Source organism: Lycorma delicatula, chromosome 8 (genome assembly GCF_047948215.1).
Source record: "Lycorma delicatula isolate Av1 chromosome 8, ASM4794821v1, whole genome shotgun sequence".
Lineage (NCBI taxonomy): Eukaryota > Metazoa > Arthropoda > Insecta > Hemiptera > Fulgoridae > Lycorma > Lycorma delicatula.
Window position 1 is genome coordinate 25,894,147 of NC_134462.1, and position 22,312 is coordinate 25,916,458.

At 30.1% G+C, this 22,312-nt stretch overlaps 1 protein-coding gene across 5 annotated transcripts in view; it reads left to right on the forward strand.

The window, feature by feature from the left end:
* Positions 1-22,312, forward strand: part of LOC142329410 (DDB1- and CUL4-associated factor 11) — a 55,567-nt gene that overhangs the window by 28,770 nt on the left and 4,485 nt on the right. For 4 of the 5 annotated variants that reach the window (XM_075373992.1, XM_075373995.1, XM_075373997.1 and 1 more), the window contains exons 7-11: positions 4,621-4,713; positions 7,378-7,624; positions 15,162-15,317; positions 15,821-15,927; positions 18,538-18,856. In XM_075373992.1, coding sequence (XP_075230107.1) covers positions 4,621-4,713; positions 7,378-7,624; positions 15,162-15,317; positions 15,821-15,927; positions 18,538-18,768 — 834 coding nt within the window. In that variant the 3' untranslated portion in view covers positions 18,769-18,856. Of the gene's footprint in view, positions 1-4,620; positions 4,714-7,377; positions 7,625-15,161; positions 15,318-15,820; positions 15,928-18,537; positions 18,857-20,801; positions 21,000-22,312 lie in introns of all 5 variants that reach the window. The other variant, XM_075373994.1, reaches the window with a different exon arrangement.

Here is a 22,312-nt window from a genome sequence, read left to right on the forward strand (position 1 = left end):
CGTAACTAAGGTAGCATCCATAAACTTTTCTTTCTTATCATCTTTCTTTGATATAAATCCACTTTAGTTATGATATAAATGAAGTACACACACACGCACGTGCACGTGTATCCTTAAAAGGTGAGGCCAAATCTAGGAAGTAATTTTCCTTAATGTACTGAAGAAAGAATGTCCAGTGAACGTAGGCCCAAAAATGCATATTTTTCCGTCTGCCATTTTGTTTTTTAAGAAAAAAATTATTTTTTAATAACAGTTGGAGATAACACAATAAAATTTTGTACTCTTAATTATAAACTAACATTTTTAATAGGAAAAAAATAATGAGACTTCGTTGACAAATTTCAAAATGGCGATCGTTTCAGTTTTTCAATCTTAAATATCTTAGAAATTATTTGATTTATCATATTTTGTTATATTATAAAAATTATGAAGAATTTTTTGTGAACAAAACAGCACCTTAGTTGTAAAAATCCATCAAAAAACGACAGAGTTATTGCAAAAGGTGGGTTTAAACCGATATAGCTAGCGGCCATATTTTTTTTATTATAGTAACTCACTTGATAATTAAATCCAATTTTCCGATTAAAATTACTAAAATTAATAATTTTACTCAGAAGCCAGGATAATAAATCACGATAATAAAAAAAAAACAAGATGGCCACCATATCTGTTCAGGCCTTTGTCAATAGAGTATCGTTATTTTCTTTCCTATTAAAAAAGGTTTTTGGTAAATAATTTTTTTTCCTAAGAAACATAAAATGGCAGGCAAATAGAAAAATATGTGTTTCTGGGCCTGTGTTCACTGGAAATGTTTTCTTCAGTATGTTAAGTAGAATCACTTCCTAGAGTTTGGCCTTACCTTTAAAGGGCACTCTGTATATATATATATATATATATATATATATATATTTATTTTTATTTTTAAATTTTATAATATAAACCATCTATACAGAAAATTGAGGTAAGCCATATCTACCTTGATTTTATCATAAAAGTACTTAATGGGATCCCGCACCCTCAGTTTTGATTGAATTATTTAATTAAATTGCATATTAAAAGTTAAAAATACTAAAATAAACTATGAACATTGTGTAATGTTAAAATTACTGGAATATTAAGATGAAAATGGCATAATAATTTATTACATCAATGCTGCTGTTGTAGCACTGTTGAAATTTTTATAAGACTGTCTCCCTTATACACAGTCTGATGATTTATCAAATTGAAATTTTGTTAGTATTTATATATATAATATTTTTTCTAATATATTTACAAAAAATCAAATACATTAGAAAAAAACAAGTTCCATGTTACTAGTATGAATTGCCCTGTAGCTTATATTGGTCGAAAGACTGATTTGTTTGTATTTTACTTCCTTGTACGAAGTAAAGGAAGTATTGTGATTGTGAAAAATTTTGGCTTTCAGATTTCAACAGAAATATCCATTTTGATCATCCCTGAATCCATTTTGACTAATTTCGGTGTGATGTCTGTACATACATATGTATGTATGTACTTTACATTTAAAAAAAAATGTGTACATGTAATTTAATAGGCATACCAGTAAGTCATGTGGTATCCACATCAGCTGTTTTCTTCAGACAATAGCTTGGGAACATCAGCATAATTTTTTTTACCAAGATATTTGTAGGCAATTTTGAGCAGGAGATTCCAATGAAAGTCTAAGGACATTATTTAGATAATCATTAGAAAACTGGAGTTCATTTTAAATTTATCTTTTGTTTCATTTTCTTTTTTTTTAGTTTAAATGCTAAGGAAAACAAGTAATATGTTTAGTTATGAAATTTGATCTAGGCTGTGGCAAAATGCGCTCCAGTGAAAAATGTTTGTGAATTTAGAATACAATGTTTACATGAGTTTTACTTTAAATTTCAGTTATCTCTGGAATAGAAAATTATAGAAGTCTTCATTAAAGAAATAAGTTATCTTTGGCATTCAATGTCTTACAAACCATTTCATGAAAAAGAATTGAGTTTTGTACCACACTAAACCTTGCTTTTCTGGATTTCTGTTTTTACATTGGATGATCAGTAAAATATAAATCTTCAAAGAAGCCTTTTCTTTTGTGTTAGGCATTACAATTTTGAATTGGTGGGAGGTCACCTATATGCAAATGTTCCTTAATGGCCAGAGCTAGAAAGGATAAGAAATGCAGCAGTTTCTATTTGAATTAGCGTATTTATTCGAGTACCCCCTGCCCCTGAATAAGCCCCGCACCACGATTTTCCAGACTGAAAATCTAAAAAAAAATTGAGTATTTTAAAGTGCAACAGATATGAAAAAAAAACCCAATACGAAAATATTCAGAAAGTAAATCATTTTCGTTCATTTAAATTACAATATTAATATTACATTAATAATTAATTACCGTAAGTACTAGTTTAGTTCAGAATCAGTAGGCCAGTAAAGCAAAAAGAAAGTATCATGTTGAAAAGGATCATTTCAATACACTTTTTAGTATGGGATTTTATTTTTAATTTATCACTGTCACTGTCAATGTCTGTAGAAGAGTTACCGGTAGTCTCCACGTCGCTCTGCCAAAGGTGATCGATCGCCTTCGTTACCATCAAGTATATTAGATATTTTGCATTTTTAAAAATTTTTGCTTGCTAATTCCGTGGAAATACCTTCCCAAGCATCTTTTATCCAAACACAAACACAAATCTGGTTAAAATCTGGGCATTTGATTCTTCCTGTAGGCGTGAGAAAGAAATTTTCATCTGCCATCCATTTACTGTACAGTTGTTTTAATGCAGATTTGAACAGTTTATTAATTCAGACATCTAGTGGTTGCAATAGAGATGTCAATCCGCCTGGAATTATTACTTGGTTTGTCATACCGTTTTTTTAAATTTCTTTCACTTTATCAGTCGTATGCCCCCGATAACTATTCCATTGCTAGCATACCGGTATTTTTTTATTAAGTAAATCTCCTGATCACTTTTGCCATACACACTTGATCCAATCTAAAATTAAAGTTTCGTCCATCCAACCTGATTCATATGCTCTGATAATAACTCCATTTACCTGTGCGGTAGGAAGAGTTTTTCTTTTAAAAACAATGTACTGAGGTAATTTTTATCCATAAGAAGTAATGCAAAGTATAACACTACACCTTTGTTTTTTATTACCACCAGTGCTAATCGTTAACACTTTTTTTTCACCTTTTGTTTACGGTTTTGTCAAATGGGATTTCAAAATATACGGGGGTTTGATCAGCGTTTCCTATTTGAAAAGGCAAGCCTTTATCTTTTCTAAGATTTATTATGTATTTCTGAAAATGTAATATTTTTTGTTCATAAGCGTTTGGAAGTCGTTGAGAAATGGTTGTATTTCGTCTTATTGACAATTCATTTTGTGCAAAAATTCATGTTGTCCATCCACAGCTTGCTTTAAAATCAACTTTATTCAATGATTTAGCCATTTCACAAGCATATGATTGACACATTTCTGTCGTGACAGCATAACCGCATTTCCTTTTTACCATAACAAAGTCATACAATTTTATTTCTATGTCTGTATATTTTGGTTTTAAGCCACGAAAACCCCTTTTATTCCCGTGCCTTTCACCAGAAGTTGTTTCTTCTTACTCCAGTCTCGAATGCAGCTTTCATTTACATCAAATTTTCTTCCCCGATTTCCAATGTTTTCAGCCTCTTCTATAACGTGCAGTTTTTCATTTACTGTAAAAGATCGTAGACGCTGTCCTTTTGTACTCATTTTTATGCCGTAATTAAAATAAATCACTGTATTAAAATTTACAAGATAAACTAAACAAATAAAATGCACATAACTGTCCACATATACAAACAGTACAATGACTATGGCGAATAGACAAGACGACAATGGGTATCTGTTATTGCAACTGTAGTGTCATTAGAACCGGATGCAGCCTATACAGAATGAATCAGTTTTATAAAAAATACCGTAACTTCGTTCCTATTGATAATATGAACAGGATGTTAACAAGATATTAAGGATGTATTCTGTATAAGTGGTATCCGGTATTAATAAACAAAAGCCTAATGTAACTATTCATGTGATTGAATTTAGGTAATTCTAAGAAAACGTTTACTTTAAATAAATTATCCTGGCTAAAGGTTATGTTTCAAGTAAGCCCTGCACCCTTACTTATTTTTTCTCTCCAGTTCCAAGAAAAAAAGTACTGGGGTACTTGAATAAATACAATATATTGTATTGAATGGATCACTTACTGGTAATTACAGGAAAAATTTTACACTGGTCTGTGCTTAAAGTTGCAACTTCTACTGTCCAGTTCCAAAGACTGTTTACTGATTGTGCTTGTATGATTTGTTTTTTAAATCAGTGCTTGTAAGAGCATACCATCACTACATTGAGAAAAAATATATATTGAATCAATGAACCACAGTAAGGTACTAAACACATTTGATTTGAATTTGATTAACACAAAAACTTCTCCACTAGAGTGTTGTAGTTTTTGAATAGCATTTATGTTTATTACAATCAAAACTTGTCTTCCAGTTTTATTTTCTGATATTACAAAGAATTTTTCTTTGTGATGTAGTAAAAGTTTTCTTTTTTAAAAAAATATATTTATTGGAATTTTTATTTTTACAGATAAGTGGCCACACAGATGATGTAAATACAGTAGCATTTGCCGATAACACTTCCCAAATTTTATATAGTGGTGGTGATGATGGTGTGTGTAAAGTAAGTTGAAAAACATTTAAATTTAATTTTTCTGTGTTGGTTTTAATAATTTTTTTCTTTTGAGCGAAGCTTGAACCTTCAAGCTTATATGTGAAAATTTGGGATTGACATTTGTAGCATATAAAAATATGGCATGCCGTAGTGGGATTCAAGCCCCGAGGTCTTCTAGATGAAAAGCTGAGATGCTTCTACTCTGGAAGTTAGCTATCTGCTATATGTATGTAGTATTATTTTTACTTCCTTGTTTGAAGTAAAGGAAGTACTGTGATTGTGAAACATTTTGACCATCCGTGAATCCACTTTGACTGGTTTCGGTGTGACATCTGTAAGTACGCATGTACATATGTATGTATCTTGCATAACTCAAAAATGATTAGCTGTAGGATGTTGAAACTTTGGATTTAGGACTGTTGTAACATCTAGTTGTGCACCTCCCCTATTGATTGCAATCGACTGGACCAAAAGTGACCACCAAAAAGCCCAAAATCCAAATAAAAAGTTAGATTTTGGACTTTTTCTTACCTGTGGTAATAAGCTCTGATTGAGAGCTTTTTAACGATGAATCATAAGTGGTGTTTATTTTTATTGGTTCCAGAGTTATAGCTGACTAAAATTTTAATTAATGAAATATTTGGATCTTACAAGGGGAAGGCATATCAGTTTGAACCAGACTTCATATTCTTTTTTTTCTTTTTAATTTAAATATATTGATGTATTAATAATTATTAACCTGTGATTGTAAAAAATAAAATAAAATAATAATCAAATAACAATAAACGAATCAAAATATGAAAAAAAATATAAGTTATTAATGAAATAAAATTTTATGTACGTTTCATTTTAAAAATATGTGAATATGTAATTTAATAGGTGTACAAGGAAGTCATGTGGTTCAACACCAGATTTTTTAATAAAAAATACAATATGAAAGTTTTAAAATTAGAGTGGCAAATTTAGTGTATAAAATTGGCTAACATATCATGCCATACTCTCACCCATATGGTAAACAGGAGTGGTGTTTTACTTTAAAGTATACTGTTTTCTGATACCCACCATTTTATACACGTATATTCTTGTTTCTTTTTTGTGAGAGATATTAGCGCATATATTCAATCAGATGTTAAAGTATTCATCAATTTAGAATGTGGTATTTAATTAAGTCCTACTGTAAATTTTAGTTAATATGAAAAAATGAGATTTATGTAGTACGACAAGTGCTTAATTTGGGCAGCAGTTATTTAAAAAAGGTAGCTGTAAGATGTATATAAAATTTTTTTTTATCTATTAGTATTTTTTTTAATAATGAATTGGAAAAGTTAACTTTCTGATCAGTCCTCGTATAATTAAAGCAGCTAAAGAATGAACATAATTATATATTAGCATCCCTATCATGACTTCATCCATGCTACATCATTACTTGGATTATCCAATGTGGTCAGGGAATATTTAGCAGGTCAGGGCTCCTTCACATGCACTTCCTGTCTACCCAGGTTCTCTGCCTCTTGGACCTCTTCGTGTACATTAAACTCATGCTTATGAGAATGATAAATAAAAAGCTTATTTAATCTACAAATTAAAATAGTTGGTAGGTTTCAAAATAGTTGGTCTCCATCTTAAAAATATCTGTAGCTGGTTACCATTTCTTCATACAGGTAAAAATGTATTTTGTCCAGTTCTTGGCATTACCCAATAAACACCTGTAGGAGGTGACCATACTACATGTTTCATTATTTAAAAAAAAGTTTTTTCATCGTATGTTTTTTTGTAAAGTAGCTAGAGGCAGGTGCAGCCAGTCGTGTTGCACATACAGTAAGTGGCAGTGGCTGTGTTGGTTGAGCTGCCACACCTTACTGTTTTCCTTAAAAAATTGAAATTCAAAAACCTGAAAATGGTTTTTAGATAATTATCTGAAGAGTATTTGCAACCCCAAATCTAGTAAATATCTTGTTTAGTATTGTCAGAAGTGCGGTAAATTTGCAATCATTGCCCAAAATTTGTTTATCTTTCTTCACCACTTTTAAGGTCGAATTTTGAAAAGTCTAGAAATTGGTTTTTAGATATTCACATGACGATTATACACACCAATAATCAAGTTGATATCTTCGTTTTTTTACTGAGAAATTAAAGAATAGTCTGGTTTCAAAAATATTCAAAAATCCATTTTTAACTTTTAGATTTGGAATTCAAAAAAAATCAAGAAAATCGTTTTTAGATATTTGTTTGAAGATTACACTACAAAAATCAACTTGTCTTCATTTGTTATCGAGTAATTAAAAAATAGTCAATCTCATTGTTGCTTCATTTTAACCCTTTAAATTCAGAATTTTCAAAAAATCCTTTTTCTTAACGTGCACTTAATCTGCAAGAAGAAAGTGTACACAAATTTTCATCACTTTATCTTCAGTAGTTTTTGCTAAGTGTTGTTTATGAATCACTCATGACATATTGTTTTGTATATATATATATTTATTTATTTATTTATTTTACACTTATTCTGCTGCTAGGATCTTTTAACCAAATATTTATTTTGTATTGCTTTGCAGTTGTTTAATGTATATTTAATATATGACATGAATTAGATATACTAGTTTCATAATAAATGGTAAACTTATTATTCATGTTAGTATTTTTTATTATTATTATTATTATTATTATTATTTACAGGTTTGGGATAGAAGAACATTAAGTGAGACAAGCCCAAAACCAGTTGGAGTGTTAGCTGGACATAGAGATGGTATTACATTTATCGATTCTAGAGGTGATGGACGACACCTTATATCAAATTGTAAAGATCAGTCTATTAAATTATGGGACATAAGACATTTTTCTTCTAAAGATGCTCAAGAAAGTACTAGAAAAGCTGTTTGTGATCAAAAATGGGATTATCGTTGGCAAAAAGTCCCTAGAAAATGTAAGATTTGTGTTTCTAACATGCACACATACATACACACACACATACACACACACACACACACACACACACACACACACACACACACACACACACACACACACACACACGCACGCACGCACGCACGCACGCACACATGCACAAATACCAATTACAAACTATGTTATTATTTAGACTAAAAGTTGTTATCTTTGAAAGAGACTGAACAAAGCATGTTGCAGTTTCAAACTTGTTTTGATTTGAACCTGCAACTTCTGGATAAGTATTAGTACTTCTCAAAATTCAGATTATCTTGGTAAATTGAAAAGGTTATTTATAAATTAAAAAAAAAGATAGAAATATCATCATATTTTCAACAAAAAAAAACAAAAATTTAAAAACTTACCAAAAAAAGGTGATTTTTTTGTAATCATTTTTTATTTTTCTGTGAATTATGTAATGAGGACTTAAGTTAACTATTTGTATACGGAGTATTCTGTTTTAATTCAACAAATGTTCAGTGCATTACTATTTTTAATTTTGATGATATTTGGTATAACTACCCACTTGTAGTGGCCAAAAAATATTTTTTTATATTTAAAAAAAGTTTTTTCTTGAATAATAGACTATTTTCTAACTTGCCAATAGGTAAAAACTTCCATTTTCATCACTTCTTCCATTAGCTCTAGCATTTTTATTTTACATCATACAGAGGGTCAAAAAGGGCTTTTTGGAAAGAGTAAAGATGGAACTTTATCTTAGTGTACTCAAAATTCATTTGTTACATAACCAAATCTTGTAATGCTTACTGAATTTATGTTTACGAATTCTTGTTTTTTCAAATTTTGGGCCCAAAATAAAACATGAAGGGCTTAGGGTAACAGGCCTGTTTTTTATCTTTTAACTCTTAGGTACTAGTAATAAAAAAAATTTGGACTGTTACTGAGTGTGCTTCATTAAAAAAAATTGCTGTCAAATCGTATGATTTTGAAAATTTCTCATTTTTGGGGCCCAAAAACCACATGTGGGACAGGTGGCAAAAACTTGAAATGTATTTGGCAGTAAGTACTTTTTATATACTTTTATATACTAAACCATATAAAATTTATTTTGTTACTCAAAGGAGTTGACAAGTAATGAAGCCAACAAAACTGCTAAAAACACGGTTCCTTCTAACCATAAACACCTATCCAAAAATTCTGATATATATTTTTTCAGATTATAAAAATTACATCTAAACTCATTGAATGAATAAATTGATAATTAATAAATAGTCAGTTACAAAATGATAAATAGTTATTTACAGGATGATAGAATTACAAAATGATAAACAATTCAAATACTTTAACAAGTTGTTCGATTCATTTTTACCTTATTTTACTCCTGCTAATGGAAGTTATGAATAAATCTTGCATTTTTGATAAAAATCTTAACTAACATAACTTGATACTCCTGCCATTTTATTTATTGAGTAGAACTGATAAGTCTTCATTCATCTTTGGTGTAATGTTATTTCTTCTTCCAGTAGTTGATAGAAAAAGCTCTGAAGGCGTGAGAATCTTTAAAATATTTTCCGGTTGAACCCATGTTTGATTATCCCTTAATGATTTCTTGAATGAATTAACAGGAACCTGCGGATGGAAAAAGTATTTTCGATATTCCTCTTCATTTTCATGTATTTTGACTTCAGTGACTTGGTCTAATCACCACTTGCCTTCGTATACGCACCAGACATAATTTTACATTTTGGCTTTGATAAACCCATAAAGCAATCAGAAACACTAATTCCCTTATATATCGTTACTGTCGTAATTGCTTCTAATTCAGAGTACATTACAGAGTAATCGCCCAGACTTTAAGAATACATTTCTGACTTGTTGGAACGTAACTGTGAAAGGTTCTTGTTTCTGAGACTATTGTGATTACCTGATAACGAGAACTGAGGTATTCTTCAGTCTTTTGAACGTCTTTATTAGAGCAGAAAATAAATGTTACATTTTTAATATTGCCTTTGCAATAATTGTACATTTCAGAAGATGTAACAATTTGATTGTTGACTGTTCTTTGAAGCTTGCTTTTGTCACTGTCCTTTTTACAGTTCCACCAATATCATCACATAGTCGTTTTCCATGGTATGAGGCAAGAAAATGCCATTCAGGTGCGATTTCTAAGTCTTCTTGATGGTAGCACAAATTTATGAAATTTTTTTTTTGTTTTTATACTTGATCCATCGGAAAATAAAAAAAATTGTTTAACTTGTGGTAACAGTGTTTTTACTCTATTTATAACTTGCTTTTGGAATCAGAATAACGATGTAGTATTGTGCTTAAAAGTACTCACTAATCACACAGTAGCTTTGGTTTTGTAATTTTCCTTCTTTTTTAAAATATAGGAGTAATGGATGTTCTGTGGCATAGGTAAGCAGCCAGAACACAAAATTTAGGTCTTAAATCAGCAAATTTTGAAAAACCAATTTTTAAATAATGTGTTTCTTTGAAGACTGTGTACAATTCTTTTTAAGTTATATAAGATAAGCCTTTTTTGAATATTAATTTTCTTCTTGTCAGCTTGTTTTAACAGAGACACAATCCTTCTTGCATGGCATCATTCAGTTGTGCTCATCATTCTGGTAAAAATCTTGGACACATTTAATAACATTTTCATCAATTATGTGACTGAGTTTCTTTTTGCTGATTTGTGGCAAAACTCCACTTGTTTTAACTAATTGTTTGGATTAACAGGCTAATTACTAAATAACACAACTCATTTTGAATTTTTTGAATGCTCTAGCTGCTTGGTAATTTTTTAATTTTTTTGTTGTCTTTAAGTCATTTGACTGACTGGGTTGATGCAGCTCTCCAAGATTCCCTTTCTAGTGCTAGTCGTTTCATTTCAGTATACCCTCTACATCCTACATCCCTAACATATTGTTTTACATATTCCAAACGTGGGGCCTACCTACACAATTTTTTCCTTCTACCTGTCCTTCCAATATTAAAGCGACTATTCCAGGATGCCTTAGTATGGGGCCTATAAGTCTGTCTCTTCTTTTAACTATATTTTTCCAAATGCTTCTTTCGTCATCTATTTGCCGCAATACCTCTTCATTTGTCACTTTATCCACCCATCTGATTTTTAACATTCTCCCATAGCACCACATTTCAAAAGCTTTTAATCTTTTCTTCTCAGATACTCCGATTGTCCAAGTTTCACTTCCATATAAAGCGACACTCCAAACATATACTTTCAAAAATCTTTTCCTGACATTTAAATTAATTTTTGATGTAAACAAATTATATTTCTTACTGAAGGCTCGTTTCGCTTGTGCTATTCAGCATTTTATATCGCTCCTGCTTCGTCCATCTTTAGTAATTCTACTTCCCAAATAACAAAATTCTTCTGCCTTCATAATCTTTTCTCCTCCTATTTTCACATTCAGTGGTCCATCTTTGTTATTTCTATTACACTTCATTACTTTTGTTTTGTTCTTGTTTATTTTCATGCGATAGTTCTTGCGTAGGATTCATGTATGCCGTTCATTGTTTCTTCTAAATCCTTTTTACTCTCGGCTAGAATTACTATATCATCAGCAAATCGTAGCATCTTTATCTTTTCACCTTGTACTGTTATTCCGAATCTAAATTGTTCTTTAACATCATTAACTGCTAGTTCCATGTAAAGATTAAAAAGTAACGGAGATAGGGAACATCCTTGTCAGACCCCCTTTCTTATTACGGCTTCTTTCTTATGTTCTTCAATTATTACTGTTGCTGTTTGGTTCCTGTACATGTTAGCAATTGTTCTTCTATCTCTGTATTTGAACCCTAATTTTTTTTAAATGCTGAACATTTTATTCCAGTCTACGTTATCGAATGCCTTTTCTAGGTCTATAAACGCCAAGTATGTTGGTTTGTTTTTCTTTAATCTTCCTTCTACTATTACTCTGAGGCCTAAAATTGCTTCCCTTGTCCCTATACTTTTCCTGAAACCAAATTGGTCTTCTCCTAACACTTCTTCCACTCTCCACTCAATTCTTCTGAATAGAATTCTAGTTAAGATTTTTGATGCATGACTAGTTAAACTAATTGTTCTGTATTCTTCACATTTATCTGCCCCTGCTTTCTTTGGTATCATGACTATAACACTTTTGAAGTCTGATGGAAATTCCCCTTTTTCATAAATATTACACACCAGTTTGTATAATCTATCAATCGCTTCCTCACCTGCACTGCACAGTAATTCTACAGGTATTCTGTCTATTCCAGGAGCCGTTCTGCCATTTAAATCTTTTAATGCTCTCTTAAATTCAGATCTCAGTATTGTTTCTCCCATTTCATCCTCCCCAACTTCCTCTTCTTCCTCTATAACACCATTTTCTAATTCATTTCCTCTGTATAACTCTTCAATATATTCCACCCATCTATCGACTTTACCTTTCGTATTATATATTGGTGTACCATCTTTGTTTAACACATTATTAGATTTTAATTTATGTACCCCAAATTTTTCCTTAACTTTCCTGTATTCTCCGTCTATTTTACCAATGTTCATTTCTCTTTCCACTTCTGAACACTTTTCTTTAATCCACTCTTCTTTCGCCAGTTTGCACTTCCTGTTTATAGCATTTCTTAATTGCCAATAGTTCCTTTTACTTTCTTCATCACTAGCATTCTTAAATTTTCTACGTTCATCCATCAGCTGCAATATATCGTCTGAAACCCAAGGTTTTCTACCAGTTCTCTTTATTCCGCCTAAGTTCGCTTCTGCTGATTTAAGAATTTCCTTTTTAACATTCTCCCATTCTTCTTCTACATTTTCTACCTTTTTTTTTACTCAGACCTCTTGCGATGTCCTCCGCAAAAATATTCTTTACCTCCTCTTCCTCAAGCTTCTCTAAATTCCACCGATTCATCTGACACCTTTTCTTCAGGTTTTTAAACCCCAATCTACATTTCATTAACACCAAATTATTGTCGCTATCAATGTCTGCTCCAGGGTAAGTTGTGCAGTCAACGAGTTGGTTTCTAAATCTTTGCTTAACCATGATATAATCTATCTGATACCTTGCAGTATCGCCTGGCTTTTTCCAAGTGTATATTCTTCTATTATGATTTTTAAATTGGGTGTTGGCAATTACTAAATTATACTTCGTGCAAAACTCTATAAGTCGGTCTCCTCTTTCATTCCTTTTGCCCAGCCCGTATTCACCCACTATATTTCCTTCCTTGCCTTTTCCAATGCTTGCATTCCAATCTCCAACTATTATTAAATTTTCATCTCCTTTTACGTGTTTAATTGCTTCATCAATCACTTCGTATACACACTCTACCTCATCATCATCATGGGCTCTTGTAGGCATATAGACGTTAACAATCGTTGTCGGTTTAGGTTTTGATTTTATCCTTATTACAGTGATTCTATCGCTATGCGTTTTGAAATACACTACTCTCTTCCCTATCTTGTTGATAGGGAGGTAATAATTTGGTAATAAATTAAAAATATTAATTTTTTCCTGGCTTGATGTAACTGTTTTCATTTTATCCTTTATTTTAATGATTAATTCTTTAATTCCCTACCTAAATCAGCATAATTTTGTGGTACTAAACTTATTTCTTCTACAGAAATATTTAAATCAAAGAAATCGTTTAATTTAGTGGTAACTGACTTGGCTATTTTTAACTTTATTTTTTTTAAATTGGTTTCTTTGTGCTGCTTGATAATTTTTGATCCTTAACGGGGGAAACACAAAGTGCTGAACAAGCTGTACTTTCAAATCAACTGTAATACATTAAGGCTCAAATATATCTTGACATTCCTGTTTGCTTTCTATATCATTTTGTAGTTTTTGTATTTTTTTAAGCATTTTATTCAGTGTTCTGTCTGGAATTAATTTTAAGGGTTGATTGTTGAAAGTGCCACAAAAATATTTCTCAAAGAGATTTCTTAAGCGGTTTAGTGTGACAGCTAAGTGGGTAAGAGCAACTTTCCCTATTAATATGAAAATTTTTATATAAATATTCAGTTTATGAAAAGTACAGATATTTTTGTTTCAGTACATCTACTTTTTAAAGATATTTTGTTATTTTCTGTTCAATGAACTTTAAAGTATCGTGCAATACTCAAGATGGTCAGTTTGTGACATACTGTTTCAGTGTGAATGTCAATTGAACACTCCATAATCCATTTTTATAAAATGCAATTATTCTTACAACAACAATACAGTACATATAAATTATAAAACTACAAATTGCTCATCACTTTATTTTGTCCCAGTTTCTCTACAGCTAAAATAAAATCTAATTAACAAAATAATAAATAAAAGAGAAGTTCACTGCTAATAAAATTACTTTATAAACAAGTGTACATTACCTAACCACAATATTAACATTAGCAACAATACAACATATCATATTGAAATCAAAACAATAACCGAGCCTTCTATAATGTTTACATTTAGGATTATGCAAACATTCATGTCCATGCATGTCTGTACATTATTATCTGAGAAAATAATGTTGTGAATTTTTTTGGATACATGTTCTCGGTTAGAAGGAAGTGTTTAAATGACTTCATTACTCATCAGCCCCTTTGAGTAACAAAATAAATTTTATATGGTTTTTAAAGTACTTACGGCTGTAAAAATTTAGATTTTGCTGCCTGTCTCACACGTGATTTTTGGGCACCAAAAATGAGATATTTTCAAAATTTTGCAATTTGGCGGCAGTTTTTTTTAATGAAGGACACTTGGTAACAGTCCAATTTTTGTTTATAAGTACTACTAAATACCTAAAAGTTAAGGTAAAAAACAGGTCTCTTATCTTAAGCACTTCATTATTTATTTTGGGCCCAGAATTTGAAAAAAACAATTTGTAAATGTAACTTCAGTATTACAAGACATGGTCATGTAACAAAATGAATTTTGAGTAGACTAAGATGAAGTTCCATCTTTACTCTTTCCAAAAAGCCCTCTTTGATCCTTTGTATGATGTAACATAAGAATGCTACAGCTCATGGAAAAAGTGATGAAACTGGCTGTTTTTACCTGTTGGCGAGTTAGAAAATAGTCTATTACTCAAGAAAAAAATTTTTTTAAAAGTATAAAAAAATATATTTTGGGTACTACAAGGTGGGTAGTTATATACCAAATATCATCAAAATCAAAATAGTGATGCAATGAAATTTTTGAAAATTTGTTGAATTAAAATGGAATACCTGATATATATTTCTTTATAATACTTGAGTAGTTAAGATTTTATTATGAGTTTTCAGTAATGTAATCAGGCAAAAATTTATATTTTGCTGAAAGTTATGACAGTTTCTTAGCATGAATAAATTGAGTTAATTTTGTAGATTATTCTATCAAAAAAATATAGAATGATATAAATAAAAATGTTACTGTTGAGTGATAACAACATTAAAGTTCCAAGAAATACTGTACATGTAGTGGAACAATGAGGAAGGGTAATGTGTTGTGTGTTAAACTGAAAAAAATTGATCCTTTTCAGATATTTCTAAAGTGTTTCTTTAAAAAATAAAAAATAATTTTTCTTTGTTATAGTAAGTGCATCGAATTCAAATATTGAAGGTGACTCTAGCATAATGACATATCGTGGCCATCTTGTTCTTCAAACATTGATTAGATGTCGTTTTTCACCAGCATTTACTACTGGACAACGATATATATATACAGGCTGTGCTTCTGGTCGTATATTTAGTAAGTACGACAGTAAAAGTATTTTAAAAGTAAGGATAACTGTATAATTAAATTAACAATCTAATAACATCAAATTGCGATTTGATTTAGGGGGGTTTATGATGTATTTGCATATACTCTATACACACACACACACACACACACACACACATATATATATATATATATATATATATATATATATACATACACACATTGAAAGGAGTCTGTACAGGCAATGTACAATGTAAGCAAGTGATGTCACTTGTTCTTGATTAATGGACTCAAGTTTTTCATAATTTCACATTGAACAGATGTTTAACGTGAAATTTCATTTAGAGATGGACATGAAATTCCATGTTTCTTGCATCAAGAAACTGATTACAGATCAAATTTTACACATGCTAGAATTGTGGTTATAGCACTGCAGCGGCAATATATAGAGCGGAACTTCTTCTGATTATACCTCATATATGTATATATATATATATATAATAAAAATATTTTTTTCCTTTTTGTTTTAGTTTATGATGTATTGACGGGTGAAATAGTAAAAACATTTAAAGCACATGAAGCGTGTGTTAGAGATGTCGCTTGGCATCCTTATCGATCAGAGATTGTTAGTACTTCAGTAAGTATTTCTCATAAAAACTTATTTTAATTACATTAATTTTATTCAAAATTAAACTAACTAATGATAGTCATTCTTATTAAAGAAATATTTCTGCTTTTTTGTCTGTTTGTTTAAATGGTTAAATGGTTTAATTGGTTTGTTTAAATGGAAAATCTAAAGTCTTATTTCATTAAGATATTCTCCAAAAGGAAACATTTTGTTAAATTCTACAAAATATTTTGTATGAATTTATTTACAATTTTTTTTAGATTTAATTCTTTTCTCTTTAATGTGTACGTAAAAGATTAATCCTGCTAGATAAAGGAAACAAAAAATTGGAAAAATGGAAATTAAAAATAATTGACAATTGTAGTAAATATAATTTTTTAAATCTGTTTTAAATAATTGGCTGAAATTGTCTAAAAAAACATTGATTCAAAAATATGAAATTAGATTTAAAAATTAATATATTTCTCCAGGCTTAAAAATTTCCTTTTCAAATAAATATGATATATATGTCATAACAGATTAATGCATAAGACATCTTAATAAATCTTGCCTCAGCTCTTTAAACGCTCCTACAAGGAGGCTAAAAACAATTTTTTTACACAAAAATTAAATGGGGATAAGAAACAATAAGCCGTTTAATAAAAAAATATTTTTGTGTACTAACCAAAACTATGGAATATAGTCTATTTATGTTTTGACTGGTTTAGTCTAAACCAGACTAGATATAGATTGGTTTGACTAACTAGACTGGTTTGGTACTTGGTTTGGTGTACCAAACCTATAAAAATTTAAATTTTCTTTCAATGCTATTTATTGAAAAATATTCACAACTAATTATTATTTTAAATCACTTTGTGGAGTTAATAAGCTATAATTACCAATGAAAAGTAAACTTAAAAAAATTATTTCTTTTTTTTGACAGATAGTTGTTTTTTTGTTGACAGTGAATGGGGAGAAAAATTAAAAATTGTTAACTTTTTTATAAAAAAAAAAGTTAAAAATATCTAGTGTAGAAAGTTGTTCATCAAAATATAACTAAACAAGCTAACTTCTTAGTTAATAATGATTTATCTGCTTGTGAAAAATGCTTATGATATTAAATGCTTAAATTTTGTATAATGCTTGATAACCATGACTTTCTTTAAAGCCAATGGTGTAAGAGAAATTCCCGAGTGTGTAACCACCCAAAACTTAATGATTATCACCTAGGTTGCTGTTATAGTATTGTTCTTCGGTACAGTAGTCTGTGTCAAAGGGAACACTCTTTCATCATTTATAAAGAAACCAAGAAGATTAATTTCATTGTTACTGTTTATTTTATATTGTAGTTGAGCATGCCCTGGTTTTGCAGAGAAATGTTATTTTTCTTTTCTTCTTATTTATTCAGTTACTTTTAATATTTTGACATTTAAGTTGGTTGCAATTCTGGTGATGGCTTAAAGTTTTATTTCAGTTCTAATCATGACTTTTTGCTGATGCTTCAGCTATGTAACATGTAAACATAGTATGCTGTAAGTAGTGAATACTGTTGTTGGACATTTAATTTACTACTGTAATTCCTTAGTGGTAATGGAAACAGCTGAAGAAAGAACTACTGTTTGTCATTGGACTATAGTTGACATGACAACCGTATTAACATGTGATGTTGAATGTCAGTACCTTTTATTTACTATGTACAGTACTAAGTGTTGGGACATTTAGAAGTGGTGGGAGATCTGGAAACCCTGTTTGGTAATAAATCATTAAAGCTCAGTCGCGCTTAGTGACATCAGCTCTGCTCCATCAGCGAGTGTATGTAACAAGTGTAACAATGAACAATTAATTATTTATTATTTTTCCTGTAATGTGTCTTGTAGTTTAGTGATTTTTATTATTGTTATTATTATTATTATTAAATATCATTTTATAAATCAATTATCTATCATTTTCATACCAGTCCAAGAGATTGTTCCAGCCCAATTTATCCTTATTTAGTCCACTATTTCCAAATTAACATAGATTTTCTACCTACATGGTATCATCCTATCTGTCATTAAATCCATCATGCATAAATCTAATAACAACTTGCAATATCCACAAAACTATTAAACTTTCAGTATTGTAACATTTTGTTCTTTTTATGAATAAATGTAAATTATGAAAAATGCTTTAAAGTTTCAAATTTTTATTGTTAAATTGTATGACAGAGTACAAACTCTAACAGGTTGTTGGATGATCATATAAATATTAACGTTATTAAAGAATTTTTAAATATCTAAGTAGTATATTTTATGATATTAAATGTGATGATTTACAAGTCATGAAATGTAGTAAGTTATTGAATTTTTATATTTACTTATACAACAATGTGAAATTAAATAATCTGTTACCCAAATTTCTGTTTGTATTAAAGAAATAAAGTGAAATAAAAATATATTTAAAAAAATAATCTTTATTATTTTTTCTAATTCTTGATCTTTTCATTTATGAGAGAATCCAGATAGAAGAAGTTCTGTTATGGTAGATTTTACTGTAAATTAATACGATATAAGTTATGTAATTAATATCATATTTATTTTGTCATTTATTTATTACATTTCAATTTTTGTACAATTGATGATTTACCTTTTATATTTCTAGTGGGATTACTCAGTTATGTGTTGGAATCACTTTGGAAATATGACAAAAGTTGTTTGTGGAGAAGTTGAAATGATGGGATCAGACTTGGACGATCCTGATTGTACAGATACACCATGGCCTGCTGTAAGACGTAGTGCTAGATTGGCCGAAAAGAGAAAAAGGCGTAGAGCCGAACGAGAACGTGAACGTAATTCTTCGAGTGATGATGCGTATCGTCCAGCTCCTCATTGACTATCATTCATTATGGGTTAATAATAAGACTGTGTTAAATAATGAAATCTACAGTTTTTTTTTTACATGCAAAGGTTATGTAAAGGAGGTATGTATAATATATAAAGATAGTGTAAGTTATTATTTTGTAATTAGTATAAGTTATTGTTTGTTATAAAAAAATGTTACTTTTTTTATAGTTCTTGTTTGTTTTCTTAGTAACTTGCTTTTTTGGGGCAGATTTTTAATAAAAAGCTTAAGATCCATCAACAGATGTATGATATAATTTTGTAATTTTTCCATTGCAATATCAGGAAAGAGCTAAAAATTAATTAGTGTGAAAGGATTGAAGGAAACATGATCTCTTGAATTAACGTGGTATATGACATGAACATATATATAATACATTAATTGTTAACCTTAGTATAGGTTACTATTTAGGAGGAAATGTTTTTTAATATTGGAACTATAAATTTATTATCATTAGTGTTATTATATATGTGCATAAAAGAAAATTAAGATATTTTAACATTTAAAATTATTTTGAAAAGACATAATGCTAAATTTTTCATGTAGAGAAATAATCATGACAAGTGTAAAGTTTAGAAATAAGCAATTACAAACTTTATCCAGTTGAAATAATTCATGAAATGGTTATTTTAAATTATTAAACTTGTTTTTTAATTCTCAATTTTCTTTAATAATGCATGCATTGATCCATATGTAAAGCAATTTTTATTCTTGTGTTTTTAATTTATGTTGTGTTAAAATGAACCCTACTGATTGAATAATAGACATTGTATGCATGATATTCTGTTACCATTTTAAGTGATATGGGTAAAGCTGAATAGTGACAGAACAGTAGTAAACAAATTTATCTTATTATATTTTATTTTGCACTATATGCTTAAATTATAGATCTGCAGTCAGTCTTACCTTTTACCTAATTCATTATATTCATTATGTGCATGCAGAGTGTAGCATACAGATAAAATTTAGTATAGGATAAGTTTGTCATTACCAACCCTGTAATAAAATGTTTTTCCCAGACCTCTTCTAATCTGCAAGCTACTTATTTTCTTGCCTCGTTAGCGTGTGCTGTTCTGAGGTTTCACTGTTTGTATGTTTGAAATATTCTATTCAAGCTCTTTGATTTAATATCCTTTTTAATTAGTTAAATATTTTGTTTTAGTTTTTTTTTATTTAGAAAAAATGGCATATATTCTTTACCATTTTGTTTTCTTTAATCCTCACATAGCCAATATTATAAGTACAATTGAGACAAATCCTTTGACATTGACTTTATGAAATTAGTTCAATGATGTTCTGGATTTACTAAGGCACTAGTAAACATACTACTGAAATGTGCTGCTTATTTCCTCATCTAATTTGTTAAAGAAAGAAAAAGGGAAAAGTTCAATAATATATTAAAAAAAAAAATAAGTGTTTTTATTTAGTTAGATTAAAGAACTGTGGTAGATTTTGGTAATTTTATAAATATTTTTAGGTATTTTAATTTTAAATCTACTTTTAATTTTTATTTTGTGTTCTGTTTTTAAAAACATTTCTTTGGTTGATAGTTTGGTTTTTGTTAGTCTTGTTTCCATTGTAAAAGACACACTTTTTAGTTTGAGACTTTGTTAACACATTTAATGCTTACTCCTGACTTGCATAACAGGAATAATTCTGTTGCCGCATAGGCTATAGTAAATATAGTGACTTTTTTAGACTTATTGTGAGGGTGAACTAATTTGTATGAAAAATGTATTATGACTCAGAACAGCCCAAAAATATATATGATTAGTATAAAATTTAATATATGAAGGTCAGTCAAATATAAATCAGAATTTTGCCACACAGACAGAGGAAGAGCAATGAATGTGGTGGGGCGCTGGATATAGTTGGATATATGTGGTGGGAGCAACTGACCAGGCATCCCTGTTAGTCACATTCTCATGTCAGTATCAGAATGTCCCATTGTTGCATAATAAATTGTAATGTAATTTCTCGTCTATGAAGGTGTTAAAATCGTTTGAAATTTTGACCAATTCCAGGCACAGTTCGGAGATGCTACCCTGTCAAAAACTCAAGTGTTTGATTGGGCCAAAAAATTTTGAAGTGTCCATATTGCAATGGAGAATGAAAATCACAAATGTTGTCCTTAGACCAGCGTCAATGATGTCAACATTCAGGTCATTCATGATCTTATGGAAGATGGCCGCTGCATAACCGTCACTGAAGTTGGATCAGAGGTGAGCATAAGTGTTGGAAGTGTGCATACAATATTTTCAGACACTTGGATAGAGCAAAAAGTTTGTGAGGTGGGTTCTGCTACTCTTCACACTGAGTAGAAATGTCCAGAAAGACATCTGGTCAGCAGCTTCTGAATCACTTTGAGGAAGAAGGAAAGTCATTCTTCTTGTGTTGTGATGGAGTAGTGGGAAGGAGACACCGATCAAGTCTAAGAAACGCTTGTCAGCTGGAAAAGTTCTGGCTTCTGTGTTTTGGGACTCAAAAGGTATGCTGCTGATTGATTTCCTGCATGAATGAAGAATGGTAAATGTGACATAATACTGCCAGTTGTTGGATAACGCCAGGGTTGCTTATTGCAGTAAATGACACCAGCAACCGACTCACAACGTCCTCCTTCACAACAATGCACAGCTACATACAGTAGCTCAGACTTGCGATAAACTCACTAAAATTCATTGGATACCTCTTGAACAGCCACCATACAGTCCAGACATGTCACAATATGATTTCCACATGTTTGATTTGCTGAAAGAAGCTTTAGGAGGAGAAAGATTTAAAGACGATGCTGTAGTTAAAGAAGTAGATGCTGTAGTTTGAAGACTATTTATAGTTTATGCGCAATTGGTTGTTGGGACAGTCATTTTATTTTTTTAATGATAGGATCAGAAAGCTATTTATCCTATGGAGAAGGTATATTTTTCTTGAAGGAAACTATATAGATAAATAAGGAATTTATTTGTAATTTTTTTCTAATATCAATAAAGCTTTGTAAACAAATTCCAGTTTATATTTGAATGACTCTTCCTATTAATGAAACATAATTGTATGTGTATAAACAAGTAGAGTAAGTACAAACAATGACCTTAACGTTTCTAGTGAGTTTATAATTTGCTACAAAAAAAAATGAATTTTAAAATTAGATTATTGTACGAAGAAGTAGATGAGTGGGTTCAAGTCTGTGTATTGATAGTTTCATACATAAACTGATCATAGTCAGTTATTATGATAAAAGGTAATGTTAAATCTATTTAAAATACTTTTTAACTTGTTCTCTCATTAAGTATATGAGGTGCAACTCAACATGTTGAATTGCACCTCGCAATTCTTTTGAGTGATTGATTCAAGTGATATCCTGGATGTCTTCAAACATCTACCTCAGCTTTCTTGATTTAGGACCTGCATCCCTTCTTCATATAGTAAATATATCTGTATCTGTTTCAGTCATTGGTTACCAAGTCAGTACATCTTGTAATTAGAAACCAGAAACAGAATGATGGCCAAGGGTAGTTTCAGGAATTGTTATAATTAAACT